Genomic DNA, 21,458 nt, shown 5'->3' with positions numbered 1-21,458 from the left:
TTCTAAAAAAAAAGTCAACTAAATATGTATTTGTGTCTGAAAATTATAATCCCCGTAAAGACAATAAAAAACTTCACAAATAGATTTACTTTATCATCAAGCTGCATGTGACTCAGGCAATGGCGATGTCATGAAGCACAAATTTGCATGCAAACAATTACATGTCACTTCTTAACATGCCACTTTCAAGCATTTTCTGTACAGTTACAGTTCAATCCAGACGACAGAACAGATTCACACTTCTATCCACACGTATTGTGCAGCATTTATTTATCTCACACATTCAACCACAAAGTTGTGACACATAACAGAGCACATGAACACATTTTTGGCGGTGCCAGGCGAGCTGAGGTTCGTGAAGTCAGAGCTGTGTCATCCCCTCAGCTCCCTTGTGAATTGATGGCTTGTTCACCGGCTCCATTAACCATTGACAAGCACTCACGCCAAGACCGTGCACGGGCGTGCCTTTTTCTCACCCATTCATGCACACTCATACTTCTCGTTTACATCAGCGTTACGCCATCCGCATTCTTGTTAATCACATAATGTGTCCACACATTCTGCCATCCACACAAGTATCTATACTTCAACTCAAGTGTGACAACGTTTGCCACCCCTGTGCTTAAGGTGACAAAAGCCACAGATGTTTTCTACTCAAATGACTACGCCCTGCTGCTCAGCACAGAAGAGTAAATTACAGACCGTATGCTGGTATGTTTTTTTCCGACGTCTGCAAGCAATATTTGCATGTGTGTTGAGTTCACGAGTGTTCGTCAAAAGCTTGGCGTACGCAAAACCTTCGGATGTTGTCGCTTGGGGCAGGCTCTTATTACTGGTCAAGCCACGCAGATTTATTGAGCTTTACAGTGGAGAGCCTTTCTACTTAGTCTTAATGACTGCTATCAAGAGTGCGAGCAGATGGCTCAGTTGCCATACAGTAGAGGATAAAATATCCACCGAGCTGGACTCCAGTTTTTCCTAGTGTGCCGGTTGAAGCTCATCATTTTTAAGTTTCACACATAAATGATTAGCAAATGCCACACCATTTAAGGATGTCTGATGTTTTGATTACACTTTAGCTGGAATTAAACATTGCATTCGTCCGTCCGTCCGTCCGTCCGTCGTCCGTCCGTCCGTCCATCCATCCATCCATCCATCCATCCATCCATCCATCCATCCATCCATCCATCACACTTGCCCTCATTAGGAGCCTTTGGATAATTTAATATCTTCAATGAACCTAATGCGCATGTTTTTAGAATGTGGGTCACAACAGAAGATGAGTGACATTCATTCATGGGTTTTTCCAAATTTGGACGACAATTTCAGGCACCAACTTTTTGGGAAGACGGAAAACCAAACCATTTATTTTCTCATTATTCATTATGTTTTCAAGAATCATCATATAATTCATCCAACTCAACCATCAGTGGTAGCAAGCAACACGGAGACGTGCGCATTGTATAAGGTCGCACTTGTTAAACTCACAGAGACAACATTGTGTCTGTCACTTGTTTTTGTTTGTTGACGTCTCTGTGGCACACTTGAAAGATATTAATCCTTTAAAAGCATCTCAAATGCTGGACCGGGTCAGCAACGCATTACACACAGATAGTGGAGTGTGGTTAAGCATTTCCCCGCTTGCTAAAAAGCAGAGGCCTCGCTGCTTTTAACGCCAATAAAATAGAAGAGAAACAACATAACATAACAATGGCGCTGTCTTTTCGTGCTGCCTTTTGATCACATTCTAATCATCTGACAGTTTATTTATCCATGTAGAGCTTCCAATCACATCTGCGTATATCATTTTTATTAGTCACATGCAGTTGACGCATAAAATGCTGACTATTCTTGCTGCATTTCATTCAGAGTTTCTATGACTCACATCCAGATGGTAAATACCGCTGCCAATTCTTTCTGCCTTTTCTCCATCAGATATAATGCTGCTGATCATTATTAGGGTCTTTGATTCATATTTCCAACCACTTTCACAGAGGTACTCATGCACAGCGGTCAGATAGTAAAATAATTCTGCATTTTCTTCCTCCCATTTGTTCACATTTAAAGCTTTGTTTATCGTGCATGTAGTTTATTGTGCAAAGACAATGTCCCGAACAATTATTGCTGCTATTTGTTTGGACTCCCATTATCTTGTAATGCTCTCTCTGCTGATTTCAATTGATTGCTGGGCAGAATATCATAATTAGATGATTTTATTTTCTTCATTCTTTATTTTCTTATCCTTGTGTGCTATATCTACTGGCCCATACAAAACTAGTAGAAAACTAATAACGGCTTATTGTATTGCATTTTATTGTTTCTGCAGGTTGTTTTTGCAGGAATTACTAACCCCCAACAGACAAACTCATTTATTGCTATCAAAAGAGGCCATGAAACAAAAGACAACAACAAGAGGCTGCCAGCAGCTGGGGCAAGCGTGTCTTTGTTTGGCGCCATCCCGTCGGTTTGCTTTAATATCCATTTTGCACGCATGGCCACACATTGTCAATCACATTATTATGAATACGCCACTTAACTCCATGGATTAAGCGCACACTTGTCATGGAAACTGCCAGCTCAACTCGCATGCAAGAGAGGTCACCAGTGTGTCACCCTGTTATTTCCTCTTGAATACTTTCCCCTTCACGTCAAATCGAAGTTGTTTTTCCATCAGCAAAGGAACATCACGCCGGGGACTTTTTTTTCCAGCTCATATCAGAGCCGAGGGAGGCAAAAGAGCAAATGGGAGGAAGCTGGTTTTGTTTTCCATACCTGATAACGGCCCATCCTCTGTCTCTCCTCTGTCGGCTGTCCTGGCAGATGCCGTTTCCTGGAATGGAGTGTGTGTGGGAAGAAAGGTTAAAGGGGATCAAAGTCAGTCACCACAAAGGCATTGCAGCAGAGGTGACAAATAGTGACATGTATGTATTTGTATTTGTAGTAAAATAATATTTGAACATTTGTACCAAATCAACAGCTGTGTCATCATTAGGGAATAATTGGAATCAAGTCATTAGCGTAAAAATTGTTGGTGATGGAAAGAGATAAGTAAGAATAAGTGAATGATCCAAAGCATACTGCATCATGGGGCAAACACACTTGAGGTGGTGCTGTTAAAAGGCTTTCTGAAGGCAAGGAAATTGATTATTCACATACTCTACAACACATTCATCAGTTGAGCCATCCTTCCATTTATGTCTCCATCCACCCACATCTCTGTCTGTCAACATCCATCGATCATTCATCCAGTCATTCCTCAATTCATTCATGGATTCATTGATCCATCCATCCATCCATCCATCCATCCATCCATCCATCCATCCATCCATCCATCCATCCATCCATCCATCCATCCATCCATCCATCCATCCATCCATCCATCCATCCATCCATCCATCCATCCATCCATCCATCCATCCATCATTCATCCAGTCATTATTCAATCCATTCATGGATTCATTGATCCATTCATCCAGCCATTGATCCATCCATTGGTCATTCATCCAGCCATTCCTCCATCCATTCATGGTTTCATTGATCCATCCACCAATTCATCCATCCGTCCATCCATCATCCATTCATGGATTCATCGATCTATATCTCCGTCCATTCTGGCTGACTTTTGGCATCTAAGTCAGATCACACTGAGGTATTGGAACCATTACACTACCGGTGGTCACATGATTTATTTCAAATACATTGTGATGAAATCATGACAAACTCACGCACGCACGCACGCACGCACGCACGCACGCACGCACGCACGCACGCACGCACGCACGCACGCACGCACACAGACACACACACACATAGCGGTTAGGGGTGTATGGCAAATAACCCACTTCAAGTGGTTTTGCATGAGAACACTATGTTTTGATATAAATGTTCTACTGGGGGAGGATCATGTTCTTCTATGCACTCAAAAAACAACACAGCTGTTTGCTTAATACCCGTGCTTTGTAATGGTTTATTATCCTGTGTCTGTGTGTGTGTATATGTACACACGCATGCATGTATGTGTAAGCGCATGCATGTAAGTCACACCAAAGAATGGTGTTATCAGACATTCTTGTGTGAACCTTATCTTTGCAACTACTGCATAGACAAAGAATTCAGATTACAGGTTTAGCCATTGCATGCGCACGGTTATCATATGAAAGGTTAGTGATAAATGCTCAGTTTGCACAACGCTATTAGAACACACACACACACACACACACACACACACACACACACACACACACACACACACACACACACACACACACACACACACACACACACACACACACACACACACACACACACACACACACACACACACACACACACACACAAACACACACTCACACACAGACACGCACACACCCGCACACACACACGGAATTTTGAACCTTTGAGATCAATGCTGCAATTGTTCAAGATATGGAATATAATATGAGATTATTGAAGTGAATGGCAAACGCCAACCATACGTCACCTTTTCTGTTATGTTTGCAGTTTCCACCCTATGGTGGAGCTTATTTAGCCGTGTCGCTAGATGACAAAGCATTATTATTCTGGTGTTTGTTCAGGAATTCAGGAAATTGTCTCTTCCAGCCAATCAAGAGAGGAAAGGATTGTTCATAATGAAGTCACTGCTTACAATTGGTAGACCATAGCATTTATTCAGAGTTAGCTTGCAAACGCTCCCATGTCTACTGTCCGCCATATTGCCTGAACATCCACTGATGATTAAGCCAAAAATCTTCCAATTTTAGCTCCGTGTTTGACACTAATTTTGTTCAATAAAATTTAGCGACTTAGCACAAATCACATTTTCTTTTCGTTCACTACTGTGAGCTATCCTCCCATTCAGCATAATTTCCAGGATTCCCACTCAAAAACGTACACCTCTTCCTCCACTCTCATCATTTGCAATTTCTCTCTGTTGCTCAGCATTATTGATCGTCCCCTGTGGACATAGCTTATGGTACATCTAACATCCCTCCCTGCATGTAGGCACACGTGCATTGATTAGGAAATGTCATCTGAACACAGTGACCCCGAAGTGTGAGTGGATGTGTGGGTATAATTTTACGCCCTGCATTTGAAAACAGATACTGTATTTGTACTTTCTACTCCTTACTCAAAATAAGGTATGTACTTTAGCACATTTCAGAGTCTATACTTTTTTGTACTTTAACCAGTTTTTTTTCTTTTACACAAGTCTTCTTGAATACAGAGTACTTTTACCCCCTCTGTTGAGATGGACAAGAAACTCAGCTGGTGCATGACATCATTTGGTCTATGACGCCCCCTTGTGGACGTACAAGGCACACATATGTTTGTTGAATTTAAAATGCTATTGCAGTTTTTCTATGAACCCCAAGGCCTTCGAACTAAAGGACTATAAATACTGCGGTTTACATTGTGAATATAACATTCTTCCCCGTTTTTTGTTTCCCTTTGCATGTGTAGACTGTGTACTCCGATATCTTGTATTATTCATGCATGTTAGTATTTTCGATGTTTAAAAGAAAAATCATGCGTAATAGATGACATAAACTGCGACGTCACCACAGAAGGAATCATAAAGAGGGCAGTTTACTTTTTACCTTGGGGTGTCTCACAATAATGGAGGGTCTGGGGATATGAGTACAAAATTCATCATCATTGCCTTCTGAGCTGGGGGAAAGGTCATCTTTGTCCTGAGGGTTACACGTTGAGTTAGTTCCGTTAGTTTCTCGTGTGGAGAAAGAGCCAATGGTCCCTTGAGATTTCTGCTGAGGTGAATCGGCATCTGGCTGAGACGTCACCGGGTCCAGCTCGTGTGTTCGACATGCTGCAGATTCTGGAGCAAGAGCTGGCTCGCTGTTGGAGTCGGAGGGGTAGCCGAAACAATGGCTTAGGGACGGGCAAGGAAGTCCGTGCATGATGGGAGACAGATGCTGGATCCAGTGGACCTAGGTTGTTTCTAATATGGCCAGTAGCTCATCTGTAAATGAAATAAAATGTCAAATGTAAATGGTGCATTGTTTCACTTGCCTGACTTGAATGCAGACACATTGGCAACCAGTCCAGCGAGTCTGTCTCGGCCTTTCGCCCAATGTCAGATTGGTGGTTAGATGCAAAATAATTCGTAAAGTGGTTCACTTGCCTGACTTCAGGGCTTGACCAGGATCTAGCTGCCCACAACCCGTAACAGGATAATCACTAAATATTGGTCTGTTAATCCAGAACGGTCCTCGAGTGCCGATGAAATTTTTCTCCCAGGCAGTTGTCCACTTGTCCCTTAGCAGATTTGCCATTTGTAGGAGTACCCAGATACCACCTCGTCCATCACTAAGTTATCATCCTCTCAGTTTGTTAAGAAAATTCCCAACCACGCAAGCAATAATCCCTCGTCCTACAGCTTGTTGTGTCCTCTTCTGATCTTGGTGTGTGTGCTTTCCTTTACAAGTTTCCTATTACTCCATCAGGTAGTTCCTGGTCTGTTGAGAAAGACCAGCAAGGCCACGTGGTTCCACACATGGAGGGGAGCACTCCGATTACTGTCCGATTTCATAACAAGCTTATCCTGCACTTGGACAGCGCTAATAAATGATTCATCTGACCGCAGAGTGGCGCAAAGAAAAGCGTAGAGGTTATCATAAGGTTACAGATGGTTGAATACGGAGGTGGATGACGGCGCTCTGGTTACAGGAGGACAAGGTAAGTGATAGGCAGAAAGAGAAAGGAGAAGAGCAATAGAGCTCCACTCGCCCAAGTACTGAGTGTAGCCTTTCAATGACAGACACACACGAGGTCCTGTATTGTATGAAGGGGACGCACTCATATTGATGTGACGAGACAACTGTGCTGGGTGATGCTGCATGACACTCAGTTGAAATACAAAACAGAAAGATAAGATTGACATTATGCATATTATAATATACTATAAAGCATGTCAAAGCAATCATCAGTTAACCGTACAAGCGTGCTTTGTGGAAATGAAATCAGATTTTATTTGTTCTTTTTGTTGCGCTAAGGACTAAAATCTGTGTGTTCCCGAAATCAAGTTTTGATATTATACAATTCCTCACCTATTACTCCTTCTACTTATGCTACTTTTATTACTAATATTACTCCTCGTAGTTCTAACTAATTCTTTTACAAAAAACTCCCCTCCTCCTCATGCTGATAATAACGCAATTTGACCCTCATCAGCATCAGATAATTGAGGAGTTGTCTGACATCTGGTGGTCAACATAAATATTGCAATGATAATATAATTCCCGCCGCCCCCTAAATGAGGACACTAATCGTCTGTCACGATATTTATTCAGGGTTGACTTTTGTTTAAATTATAACGAAAATAGTGTTGTTTTTTAGAGAGCATATTGTCCTTTTTTATTTGTCATTGTTCGCGGTAGGATAATTGTTTTTTTTCCTTGGTAAACGTCACTGAAGCGTCACTCCACCGTGGTTAACGACACATTGAAGTGAGATATTGCAGAAAAACCGGTAATACGCTAAAGTACGTAGGTAATTTGCCTTCAAAATAATATGCAATGGTTTTATTACAAGAAAAATAGGAGGTTTTCAGGCACTCTAGCACTTTAAAATGCCTAACATACATTTAAATAATACAATAAAACAAACAGAATGGGTGCAATTGGTCTAAAACTACGTATGAAAGCTATACTTGTTTTATTTTGGAAATCCATACTCGGATGTTCTATTTTTTATTCTTTACCTTGACAGACGCGGAGCTCCGCGGGAGAGCGCTGTCCGAGGATAATCGCAGGTGGCAAGCCTGACAAATTGGCGACGACAGAAAAATGCGTTTGATTGCTGTTTAACAACGAAATAACAATTGCATTTACCTCAGTTATTCATCGCTCTCGCTCCTTGGATGCTCAACAATGCGCTCGCCGGCTCGGTTCGTAGCCAGCTGGGCTCTCACCATCTACAACATCCAACATCTCCCCGCCGTCGTCCTCCTCTTCCTCTGTTGCACGCTGACGATGATTGACGGGGCCGAGCGGCCCTGCACGGAGGTGAGCGATCCGCACCGAATTCACGCCGATTTACGTTCCATTCTTGCTTATTCCTCACCTATTCCCACCTTGCATTGCCGGTTGGGCACTGATTGGGCTGCGTGTGGCGTTCATTGTTTCCTGATGGAAAAAGGGGGCATATTTCCGGTTTCTTGAGAAGTCTTCAAATCGATCAGAGGTTTAAAGACTTTCTCTCAAGGGTCACTTTGACACTGTGGTGTTTTGACTTACCACATGAATTCTTACTTATATCTCAAGTTAGTCATAGAAATCCCATCACCCCCCCAAAACCCAAACAAACCCAAACAATATCTGTTGAGGCAAAATAATAATAATAGTAATAATAATAATAATAATAAATTGTAGTAACAATATTAGGCACGATTAAACTAATCCGAAAAGAAATGCTATATTGTTGATGATAGAAATATTTATTTTAAAAACAGCTACAGTAGGTGATGAAGCAGGAAGTCAACAATTTCGCAGGATTTTTTGCAGCAACAGAATCACATCTCCATGTTCAGAACTAAAATAAGAAAGATCTGTGCTGAGGAATGTAAAGAAAGTAGTGCAAAAATATTTTTCTGCTATTGCATTTTTGAAAATCTAGAAAAGCTTGATATAAAACCAGTGAGTGTAGAAACTAAACAGGCAAACAAGGGCCATGTGGATTGTTTTGGTATATGCCGCAGACTGATAATAAACAAACGGCAAGGGCTGCAAATGGCCCCTCGGTCCAATTTTGGACACCCCTGTCAGAACATGACTCATGAGTGCTTCCTCGCTCCAGTGTGTTGAACTTGGGCCACTGTGTGCTTATCAGTTTCCTGCATGGACTGTTTTTTTCCCGTCCAACTGCTCTGGATCAGTTCGACACCTCCTCAGAAAAGCACACTTGTGTCATACTGGTCCCTGAGATAGAGGGGCTACATTCCTAAAAGCAATCACTGCCTACTACAGCTTGGCAATTATGACCTTAAAATGAATTAGATATTACCCCTGACTTCAATGAAAAGCAAAAGACCAATCAAAACCTAATCGTTAGGGTAGTTTTTGAGCTTTCTTCCGTGTTTTAAATAATGCACATTTGGCCTTGTCTCTGGAACGATTCGGTAATTTAATTGTCTTTGGTTGCAATGTTCTTCCAAGCATACTTGGCAGGGGATGTTTTCCTCATTGCGAAACGTCGCTAATTAAACCAAATTACAAAAGATGGAGGAAACCTTTCCGTAAATTAGGTCTATTGTTTGCTGCCTCGTCATAAGCGTAAATGGTCCATGTTAGTGGAAACATGCTTCGATTATTCATGTTTTTTTTTAGGTAAAGGGTTATTTTTGTTAGGTCAAATAGGTCAAATTAGTATGATGCAAATACAGTAAAAAAAAAAATACTCTATTTGAAAACACAAATTCAACTCCATTCTAAAAGAAATCCAACCTTAATTTTGAAAATACAACTTTTTACCTAAACAATATATGACAAGGTATTTTCCCCTATTTTCAATGTGACCAAAAATTTTCTCATACAGATTAAAAACAATGACACTGCAAAAACATCTAAAGCGGTTGTTGACATAGACGTGAAGGTGGAATGTTGTGCTTCTAGACAAAAAAAAAAAAAAAAGGGAGTGGTAATTACTTGTCACATGAGCTCGCCTCAGTGGAAGCAAAGTGGAAACGCTTTGAGCTTGTTAACGCAGTTGCTTCATCTTTTATTGTTCATTAAACCAAACAGTTCCACTCTGATAAAGGGGGGAGGAGGGAAGGAAAGTTGTCCTTAGTGCATGACAAATATAACACACTTTTAAAAAACTACCGGTAACAAACACATTATTGTATCATTTCAGTTGAAGTGCGTGTGCTTTTGGAACAATATTTTCCAATCATCGACGTGATAGAAAGCCGGTACATTCAGAACAAGATGACAAATTTGTGTTGATGAAACTTAAATGGTTAAATGGTCCTACGATGCATCGTTTAATTTAATTTAAGTCCACCTACCTGTATTCCTTGAAAAGGTGTAAGACCAAATATTTTGATAGGGACTTCACACCGCTAATATTGATATTTTATGCTGGTTTTAAGTATTTAGGCTCTGTTTTTGTTTCAATTTGTGGTGCTTTCATTTTTTTGGCAGGAGGACTACTATTTTGAGTACACAGAGTGCCACAGTTCGGGCTCTCGGTGGCGGGCGGCCATCCCGCACAACCCCGGGGCCTGCGTTGGCCTGCCTGATCCAGTGCGCGGCACTGATTGCAGTAAGTCGCTGGCATGTTTTGTTGTGCTTCCATCATATGTGTTGACACCTCCTTATCGTTAGCCTGGAATTTTTCAAAACTCATCCTGAACGAATCTCTTTGGAGTGTCTTCCAATCCAAAGGCCAATGAACGCAAAACTAAAGAGGAGCTGCACTGCTTATAGACAGGAGGTTTTAAAAAGGAATGCGTCAATTTATTATTAACATGTCTACTAATTGTCGATTCATTTGCAATTAAAGTCTGAAATATAGGAGAAGAACTGTGTCTAGTTTTTAGTCAGTTGTAATAGTACAGAATAGTTGTCCATTAAAATCAGAAAATTATCAGTTTTATTCAAGGTTTATCTTATCAGTTCATCCATCTATCTCGGTAGCTAGCTAGCTATCCTAATCTGTCTCTTTTTCAGAATACTTGAGGCCCATAATAACGCCATTACTTCTTTAGATAATTAACACAGTGATTAGAGCGATGTTGGAAATGATGAAGTCTTGTAGGTCAAATAAGCGGCACAGTAAGCAGGAAATAAAGGTTGTTAAACAGCTCACTTATGTGGTGAGACAAGTTGTTAGACATGCCTGCTAACAGGTTTGGCCTGTGCTGCATCGACACTGCTTCACTTCAACCATTGCTTGTTTCACCTTCACAGTCTCTTTTATATTTATATATATATATATATATATATATATATATATATATATATATATATATATATATATATGTATATGTATATGTATATGTATATATATATATATATATATATATATATATATATATATATATATATATATATATATATATGTTGTTAGAAATTGCATCAACATATATATATATACACCGTATTTTCCGGACTATAAGTCGCTCCGGAGTATAAGTCGCACCAGCCATAAAATGCCCCAAAAAGTGAAAAAAAACATATATAAGTCGCTCCGGAGTATAAGTCGCATTTTGGGGGCAATTTATTCGACAAAATCCCACACCAAAAACAGTCCTGAACGAGCAACAACAGGCTAAACGATAGCAACAATAGGCTAAACGATAGGTATGCTAACGTGAGAAACACAAACAAAGAGCTGAGAACGGGCCTGACGTAACATATAGAGTGATTAAGGACAACTATTACATGAATAACATGTTTATAAAACCATCGGTGTCACTCCAATTCATTAAATAGCAACAACAGGCTAAACGATAGGTATGCTAACGTGACAAACTCAAACAAAGAGCTGAGAACGGGCCTGACGTAACATATAGAGTGATTAAGGACAACTATTACATGAATAACATGTTTATAAAACCATCGGTGTCACTCCAATTCATTAAATAGCAACAACAGGCTAAACGATAGGTATGCTAACGTGACAAACACAAACAAAGAGCTGAGAACGGGCCTGACGTAAATTATAGAGTGATTAAGGACAACTATTACATGAATAACATGTTTATAAAACCATCGGTGTCACTCCAATTCATTAAATAGCAACAACAGGCTAAACGATAGGTATGCTAACGTGACAAACTCAAACAAAGAGCTGAGAACGGGCCTGACGTAAATTATAGAGTGATTAAGGACAACTATGCATGAATAACATGTTTATAAAACCATCGGTGTCACTCCAATTCATTAAATAGCAACAACAGGCTAAACGATAGGTATGCTAACGTGACAAACTCAAACAAAGAGCTGAGAACGGGCCTGACGTAACATATAGAGTGATTAAGGACAACTATTACATGAATAACATGTTTATAAAACCATCGGTGTCACTCCAATTCATTAAATAGCAACAACAGGCTAAACGATAGGTATGCTAACGTGACAAACACAAACAAAGAGCTGAGAACGGGCCTGACGTAAATTATAGAGTGATTAAGGACAACTATTACATGAATAACATGTTTATAAAACCATCGGTGTCACTCCAATTCATTAAATCCATCGATCGTTCTTTGTCAACAATGGGTGCGCACGGCTGAGGGCGCTTGCACTTCAAAATATTCCACAGGCTCATATAATGATAGATAAACTATATTTCAAATAACTATAATACAAGCCAATAATATTATCAAACCATCCGTGCACTTTAATTCCATTAAATCCATCGATCAAATTCCTCGTCCTTTGTCAACATCGCCGCGCGTGCGCCCTGACGTCAGCCTCGTCTTTATTCCACAGATCTACTATATAACTATATTGTAGCGTTAACAAAGTACAAGGATAGACGTGGGTTTGGTAAACGGCTCTTTATTAAACAAAACAAACTTCCAAGCGTGTGGCGGCGTGGACTTCCAGACAGACCGGGCGTGCGTAATGGCCATGTCCGAGCCCCGCGCACCGTTCGCGGACAGCCACTCGGCCGAGCGCCGGCCCCCGACTCAGTAGAGTAGGACCGGGCGTGCGTAAAAGCCATAATAGTTTTTCAAACCTTCTATGTCACTCCGAATCCTTAATTCCTTCAAACTCTTTGTCCTCCGTGTCACTTAGAAATGATCACCGCTAATGATGCCGGTAGTCCTTATGTGGGCACGTTTGTATGTAAACAACCGCCGCGCCGCGCTACTGACGTCACTTGAAATAGTAATCCATTGGTACATCACGGTTCTCCAAACTTTCTTTCTGCTGCTCGATAACTGTTTTCAGCTGCATATTTTACAACTTGAAGTTTGTAACCTGCAAAATATGAGTTTCTTTTTGGTGCCATTTTTTTTAAGCCCACCCAGTTGATGAGTCACGGCCAACGGTGAAATTTAGAGCGCCCTCATCCAGTTTCGTCTGAAAATATAATTTTTTTGGGTTGTTTTATCAAAGTCAAAGTCTGCTTTATCGTCGATTATTTTTTTATATACTAAGACACACAAAGAGATTGAAATTACGTTTCCACTATCCCTCGGTGAGATAGTACACATATGCATACAAGCAACACAAAAAAAAAAACAAGAAGGCACAAACAATGAATAAATAAGAATGTTGAATAAATGATAAATAAACAAATAATAATGAATAATAATAATAAATATAAGAGGAGCAAAAATGGAGCAAGTGTGCATACAGCAGACAGTGGACTTGGATATGGTGCTTTAAAGTGTTAATTGCTTTATTTGATGTTTTCTCTATTTTTTATGTTTTGAATATGTTCAAGATAAAGATATAAAAGCATGTGAAGTGATCAACTATACTAAAAATAACATGGGAAGTGGTCAACTATACTTGTAAGTGATGTCTTAATGATCAAGTAAAAATTTGTGAAAAAAAACCATAGAATATATATATATATATATATATATATATATATATATATATATATATATATATATATATATATATATATATATATATATATATATATATATATTGTTAGAGATTGCATCAACCTCGATGAGCATTCTTGCCCTTTTGCCACCCAGCACTACGTATGATGCCGTGGTGAAAAATTCTAATTGTTGTCCAACAATGTTGTGTGTTTGTAGCCTTTTCGTGCAAAGCTGGCGAGTTTCTGGAGATGTCAACCCAAGAGTGCACCCGCTGCGCGGCAGGAAGCTACTCTCTGGGCAGTGGCATCCGCTTTGACGAGTGGGAATCCATGCCGGCGGGATTCAGTAGCCTAGTTACCCCCCTGGAAAACGGCGCCCACCAAGACAGAGACCTCATGTGCAATAGGTGTCGCAAACACACATTATATTTGCCTCCGCTTGTATGACTCATGAACTGTATCGGAAATTGCACACATGTATAAATGCATTTCCTGTATGTTTTATTAATGCATGTGATTTGATCTGTGCCATTTATAATCCAATGAGAATTTGTTTATGTGACCCTTTTGCTATTTCTTCATCTTCTCCAGCTCTTCTTGGGTGCCTCAGGGAAGCTATCTGGCGTCCAACCGGGACGAGTGCACAGTCTCGCTGGTGTACTCGGTCCACTTGAAGAAGCAGGGATCCGTCACGTTTGAGTATCAGTACCCGGACAACAACTTGCTCTTTGAGTTCTTTGTACGTAGAAAAGACACACACTTGGTTGGGTGCTTTTGGATTTTTATGAAAGACCGATTGGCCAGCTCGTTTTCATCAGTTTAAGCAGCTATTGTATTTGCAAATTAAACAACACTGAATTGTTCTTTTTATATTATGAATATTAAATAACTTGATCGATTAAAAAAAAAAAAGTATTTTCTACAATACTACTACTGGATGTATCAACAAATGATCAAAAAACATCGTTTTAAATCTATGTACTGTTTATGTCTACATGTTAATAATCTTGCAGTATTTATGATAAAGTAACAAGTTGAAACAATAATTCTAAAAATGTCAAATGTGTACGTATGGTTAGTATTTATATTTTATTTATAATAACCTATTATCAAATAAACTTTAATAAACTTTAAATAAACTTTGCAGTGGATCATGTGGTCATCAGTTGAGGTGAAAGTTAATTGAGTGTAATTGTGTTGAATGGATTGCAGATCCAGAATGATCAGTGTCAAGAGATGGATCAGGACACAGACACTAAATGGCTTAAGATCACCAGCCAAGGAGAATGGGCCACCCACACGGTAAATTCAAAAGCACGTTAAACTTGCACCGATATAGAATTTTTTAAATTTTGCCCTAATTGTGACTTTTTTTTGGTCACCATGTTCACCAGGTGAACCTCAAGTCTGGCACCAACATCATGTACTGGAGGACTGGTGCCATCACGGTGACCACCAAAGCAGCGAAACCCGTCCTCCTGAAAAACGTCCAAATAGAAGGTTTGTTTTATCTCTATTTTTTTCTCTTGGAATCGTTACTCCAGCAGGTATTCATCTGTTCCCTTGGGACATTTTCCTCCTCTCTCCAGGTGTGGCCTACACATCCGAGTGTTTCCCCTGTAAGCCGGGCACTTTCAACCGAGTGCCAGGCTCCTCCACGTGTGAACCCTGCCCTCGGGACACTTTCTCGGGCCACGGGGCGAGCTCCTGCTCCCCCTGCGACAGGGCCACTCAATATGCAGGTGGACACATACACTCTCATGGGCACACAGGGTCTGATTTACTATGGTATAAATTTTGGTGTGCAAACAGATGTAGAAGCTGACCTACCAATCTGGCTCATTTGGGATTGAGTCGGTCAAAACGCACTAAATCGCAGTGCAGTTCTGTTTTGCTCAATCTGGGACGGGCAGACCTGAGACATATAGCTGATTTTGCTTTGATGTTGTATTATTTTGCAGATGAGGGATCTGGACAATGTAAGAACAGACCTCCATGTTCCAAGAAAGACTTCTTCAACATTCACACTGCATGCGACAAAGATGGAAAGGTAAGGAAACCTGGTGACTCTTAACCAATCACCTTCTGGAAATGCTTGCGCATTAAATTTCCTTTGTAACTGCAGACACAGGTGCTATATAAGTGGATCCAGCCAAAGGTCTGCCTGGAGAACGTGACTGGAGCTGAGCGGCTGCCCCCTGGTGGCGAGCGAGAAGCTTGCCCTCCTTGCAACCCTGGTTTTTATAACAACGACACGTCGGTCTGCTTGCCCTGTCCTGCTGGGTCCTACTCGGACGGAATGAAACGTACCAAGCCTTCTCATTGTTGCTTTTGTCTTGTCATTGGGCCTCCTTCACTTTTTGTTCATCTGTTCTTTTTTGTGTCCCTCGCCAGCATGTCAGCAGTGTCCGGCGGGGACCGAGCCCACCCTGGGCTTTGAGTACAAGTGGTGGAACGTTCTTCCCGCTAACATGAAGACATCTTGCTTCAATGTGGGGAACTCCAAGTGTGACGGCATGAACGGTGAAAACAATAGAAAATGCAAAAATGCTAGCAGAGTGGAAATGCTAGGGAGAGTGGAATTTTACTTCATTTTTAGAATATATTTTATAACAAAAACTCGTTTTCCTTCAACATAAGAGGAAGGGTTATTATAACATGCATGGCTTTTTTTGACGTTCTGACGATGTACAATAGAAATATGAAAAGAACGGTTTACGGTATTGTATAAATGGATTCTCATCATAAATTTTGTCAAAAAATCTCATTGTACCTTCCCATCGTCTAGGCTGGGAGGTGGCCCGCGATCACATCCGGAGCAGTGCGGGAAGTTCGGATAATGACTACCTCATCCTCAGCATTCATATTCCCGGCTTCAAGTGAGCATGTCTCTCTTGTCACTCCTTGTGTCGCATCTCCGCTCGTCATGACTCTTTTTCTTTGTCCGACTTCCCCCAGGCTTCCGACGTCCTTATCCAGTCACTCTGGCACAGAGTTTGGCCGGATTACGTTTGAGTTTGAGACTGTGTGCACCGCTGACTGTGAATTCTACTTTATGATGGTGAGGGGGAACTCCTGTCAGTATAGTGCCAACATTTGCTTTCATACAGTGTTGACTAGTTTATTGTGTATACATATCTTTTTGAAGGATGTGAACCACAAGAGCACCACTGTGGTTGAGTCTTGGGAGAGCAGCAAAACAAGACAGTCTTATACACACATCATGACCAAAAATGCCTCGGTCTCCTACACATGGGCCTTCCAGAGGACCAACCAGCCCACGGGTGTAAGTTGTGACATGACTTTTAAAAGTCCACTTAAACTCGACTGTTGTGTATCTGGCTCAAAAATCTGCCTCCATTGTTTACTTGGGATTTCAGGGGCAACCTGTTTGGGCAGTGAACCAGCTGAGACAATTTAAAATGCTTGGTCATTATAGTATTTAAAAACGTTCTCATGTGGCTACAATACCATATCAAGTAAATGTTATATTGCCTTTTGCAATTCATTTGAAAGTGTTGACCATACTATTTTCATTCATTTCATTTTTGTATTTACTGTATTTATTTTTCATCTATTTGGAACCTTATTCTGATGTAATTTTAGTTACTTGTGAAATTGCTGTCATTTTGCTTTTTAGCACCCTGAGTCCCTCATGTACACGTGTGTGCGTTGTTCCTTGCGTAGGTCCGTCATTATGTGAACGACGTGGCACGCATCTACTCCATCGTGGTCAGCAACGCGGTGGACGGGGTGTCGTCCGAGTGTCGCGCTTGCGCCCTCAGTGAGCAGCCGTCCAGCTCGGCGTGTGTTCCGTGCCCACCCGGTCACTACATCGATCCGCAGAGCAGCCACTGCAACGAGTGCCCTCCCGACACCTACCTGCTCCCCCAGGCCACGCCGGGACCAGACGCCTGCAAACCTTGCGGACCGGGCAGCCAGAGCAGCAAGGTTGGTTCGGAAGATTGTTGTCGCTTCACGCAAACATTTAATTCACACATCGAGAAATGTATGTTTTTGCACAAATCTTTCCCTTCACGCAATCACATATCGGTGACCAAAACTCATCCATGTTTGTCATTTACATATGTACTTTATGCTTCACATTGTGCTCCAGGACCATCACTTATGCTACAGCGACTGTCACTTCACACACACGGACAGCAATGTCACCATGACCTTTGACTTCAGCCCGCTGGGCTCGGTGGGAACGCTAATGAACGGGCCAAGCTTCACCTCCAAGGGAACCAAGTACTTCCACCTGTTCAATATCAGCTTGTGTGGCGGACAGGTGAGAGCACACAACAGCGGATACATGTCCTTCTTATTAAAAAAAAAAAAAAAACAAGGACAAAAAAATCTTTATGGCTTATTATATTTTTTTAGAGAGCTCTTTATGTGGCCCTAAAAGTAATTTTGACTGTGCAACATTGGTGGCAGTAAACAATTTTTCTAGGATTTCAGTTTTCAAAAATATAAAATGTTCACACCAGTGAATGGACTAATATTAGTGATGTGCTAGTACTGTATCTTTCAGCCTTGTTTCATGGTATCATTACCAGGATAAGCTGCCCTTTTGTGACCGTTTTATGATCAGGAAATAGAAATTAGAAATGAGTAGAATATTGTCATTATGTGTGTAATTTCAAGGAGGGAAATTTTATTTATCAAGCATACTAGTGGTATTGGTGCTTAGTATTGTTTGTACTGGTATCGGTCTGGAAAAAGTGCACTTGAACTTGCCTACTTAATATCCCCTCTCAAGGATCATCTGGCCTTGTGCAAAGACAACGTGACCGACCTATCTGTCAGCGATTCTCAGAGCGAGCACAGCGACGGTAGCAACGCTGTTAAGACCTTCATCTGCCAATCAACAATAATACCAGCCAGCGGACGAGGCTTCAACACAGCACTCACCTCGCAGTCCATTAACCTGGCTGACACTTTCCTCGGTGAGCAGCTGAGTACACGATGTACGCAACCGTGGCTGTCCGTGATGAACATGCTAAAACTTGATGTCACTTTGAACAGGCGCAACGATCGAGAGTACACATGCTGGTATTAAGGCACGACCAGAGCTGTTCCCCCACTCCTCCGGGAAAGTGCCAGAAGTCAACTTTTATTTCCGGTAAGTCTTTAAAAAAATCATTTTAACATGTATGCATTATTCAAATTTCACTAGCTAATAAATTTGGGTTTTTTGTTAGCCAATCATCAAATATATTGAAAGTAGAGAAAAAGCTTCAAATAATCATTACAGAAATTTCCTGTTTTCTTGATAGCTTTTGGAAATATGTGCTATATCATGGTGAAAGGATCGCTTTTGTTTTTTGTGGTGCACCTAATGCACTGGCTGGAACGTTCATTCAAAAGTGCTTGCCGTATTTGTTGCCAAGGTCTTTGGAGCCCACCTCGTCTTGCGAGTCGGGTCGCAGCACAGTGGTGTCAGTGCGCTGCAATCCCTTAAAAAGCACCAAAGGAGAACTCTCCGTGCCCAGGTAAGCGCATCACCATTATGGTTCAATGAACCAGGTTCCTATTATTACGCTCGCTCACGCCTCACATCTTTTGCAGTACATGTCCCGCGGGAACGTGCGACGGCTGCACCTTTCATTTCCTGTGGGAGAGCTCCGGGGCATGTCCCACGTGCAGCCAGAACGACTACCACCGCATAGAGGGAGCCTGCAAGGCGGGACAAATGGTTTGTGGAGTCTCTCAAGTTTGAGATTTTCTTTCCATTATTTTTACACTACATACATCCATTTTTATAGCGCCTGTCCTCATTGTGACATGTTGGTCAGAAAACACTAGGTGTAGAAAATTATAGTGCACTTTACAAACTAATTTTAAAGCTCACTGCTCCTCTCTCCTGCGGTGTTGATGCAGAGTACGGCCTTTGTTATAGAGGCATCCAGAGCCGCAGCTCAGGGTTTTGATGAGGCAAGCAGCTACGACTGGCCAGACAGTAAAACCGTGAATTGTATTTCCACTCGTGGAGGCATCACCAAGCCACTGTGCTTAGTCTTTTGCTTTGACATGATTTTCAGGTAGGAGATGTAAATTAGACCAATTGCGAAATCACAAACTGAGAAAATTCAGAAAGACTCGCTTAAAAACAAAACTTGGGAAATGGGCCGCTCACAAATGTTTCACATGGTCGTGTAATTTAATGCACGTTATCTTTTCATACCAAATGAGATTTGACAATGCTGTTTTTCTTATTAAAAACCTATTACATTAACACTTTGATTTATTTTATGGGACTGGAAGACATTTATAACATTCCCGAGTAGTTGATTTGGGTTTGAGGTTTGGGGTTTTTTGTACACAAGCAAATCAATTAAAGAGGCCTTTTGTTTTCATTATGTTTGTAGATCAAGGGACAAACTTGATGAACTTGATGCGTTTGTTTGCAGGATCTGCTCTACGTGTGGACGGAGCCTAAGGTTTGCATGGGAGGCGTGAGCTTGCCCGACAAGGAGACGCTGCCGTGCGAAGGGATGGACCTCTGGGTGCAGCTCTGCGCCGGATTGGGCGCCTTCCTCACCGTGCTGCTCGTCTCGCTCACCTGCTACTTCTGGAAAAAGAACAAGCGGTACGCTAGTATCTGGTTGTCTGTCTGTTTTATCTAGCTTATGTACGTGTACTATTTACAGTTTGCGTGTTTAAGTACTTGAAATACTCACTGTAAATGTCAATCTGCAACCCTCATTTAGTACCTACGTAAAGCTCTTATTGTGCAATGTTGATATATTTAAAGAAAACTAATGAATTAACTAAAATGAAAACATTTGTATTAATGATGATGAAAAAATTGTACTTCACATAAACGTACTGCACATACTGGTTGATGCACTGTACCTGTTTGCCTATTGATTCATATATGTGTCATCTGTGCTGCAGGTTGGAGTACAAGTACTCGCGCTTGGTCATGTCCGCTAACAGCAAGGAGTGCGACATGCCAGGCGCTGACAGCTGCGCCGTGATGGAGGGTGAGAATGAGGGCGACATGGACGATGAGGTGGTCTACTCCAAACCCTCGCTGCTTGGAAAACTCAAAGCCATAGCGTCCAAGGTGAGTTACATTCTTGTAAGAAGATAGTGTTATTCAGGTTTTTGGGTGAAATTTTAGAATCTAAATGCAATATAAGCTTTGCAGGCGAACATGATTGACGTTCTCTAAACTTTTCATGTCCAACTGTTGAATGTTTCTACTTTTTGCAAAATGTTCTGTACTCTGACAAGGCTCTCTGGACCGCAAACTCCAAGAAAGTCCACCTGATGGACTTCAAAATCCATAATATAGCAGGAGAACACCGTACTATTTTATAGTAAACTGATTATTTATTTATTTTTTTATTTTTCAGAAAAATGGGGAAAACTATGAAAACATGCAGCTAAACTCATCTCATTCTAAAGGCTTGGTGTGGAGTTAAAGCAAAGAGAAACGAAAAGGGAGAGACCCTCAGGAGATTGTCCACTGGTGAAGACCCCTTTAAAACAATCACCCACCTCTATAAGCTTTTTTGGGCACGCACATTCTCTCACACACATGCATACATACACACACATAACCACATACATACGCACACAGTGGCCTTCAAGTGGATACAAGTGGGTAAGAGCTCAGGGTAAACTGGGGAGCTATACGGAGCTATGATTTTCTTTGTTTTGGTTATCTTAGCTACAAGGTTGGGATTTTCTGTGTTTACCCCTCCCCCTCCTACTTTCCTCACAAAAGCATCTGTGGCCACTTGTCATCTGTGTATTATTTTTGTTTCGCTCCAATTGTTGTACAGCGAGGTGGACGCCGAGGTCCCGTACTTCAAATAAATTATGACTTATTTATGTAAAAGTGGACCCCGGTTGGTTGCTCTTTATTTTTTGGGGGGAGGATTGGACCATTCAATAATTAAAAATAAGTTAATTTT

At 41.2% G+C, this 21,458-nt stretch overlaps 1 protein-coding gene and 1 long non-coding RNA gene across 2 annotated transcripts; one reads left to right on the top strand and one right to left on the bottom strand.

Annotated features, from left to right (window-relative positions):
• Positions 1-4,647: 4,647 nt before the first annotated feature.
• LOC125970061 (uncharacterized) lies at positions 4,648-7,600 on the bottom strand. Its single transcript, XR_011086941.1, has 2 exons — positions 6,140-7,600; positions 4,648-5,977 (listed from the first exon to the last, which is right to left on the bottom strand). It is a non-coding gene; the product is annotated as an uncharacterized lncRNA (long non-coding RNA).
• A 134-nt stretch (positions 7,601-7,734) lies between these two features.
• Positions 7,735-21,387, top strand: elapor2a (endosome-lysosome associated apoptosis and autophagy regulator family member 2a). The gene is made up of 22 exons (XM_049721980.2): positions 7,735-8,021; positions 10,158-10,278; positions 13,745-13,934; positions 14,119-14,266; positions 14,740-14,829; positions 14,922-15,027; positions 15,117-15,269; positions 15,489-15,577; positions 15,653-15,833; positions 15,922-16,050; positions 16,316-16,406; positions 16,486-16,588; positions 16,676-16,813; positions 17,215-17,478; positions 17,645-17,818; positions 18,293-18,479; positions 18,559-18,655; positions 18,924-19,025; positions 19,102-19,228; positions 19,944-20,122; positions 20,431-20,602; positions 20,895-21,387. Exons 1-22 carry the CDS (start codon positions 7,887-7,889, stop codon positions 20,961-20,963), a joined length of 3,045 nt encoding a protein of 1,014 aa, XP_049577937.1. The 5' UTR covers positions 7,735-7,886; the 3' UTR covers positions 20,964-21,387.
• The last annotated feature ends 71 nt before the right edge of the window (positions 21,388-21,458 follow it).

Source organism: Syngnathus scovelli, chromosome 6, assembly GCF_024217435.2.
Source record: "Syngnathus scovelli strain Florida chromosome 6, RoL_Ssco_1.2, whole genome shotgun sequence".
In the NCBI taxonomy this organism is placed as follows: Eukaryota; Metazoa; Chordata; class Actinopteri; order Syngnathiformes; family Syngnathidae; genus Syngnathus; species Syngnathus scovelli.
The sequence above is the reverse complement of the archived record's forward strand: the minus strand, read 5'-3'. Positions and strand labels throughout refer to the sequence as shown.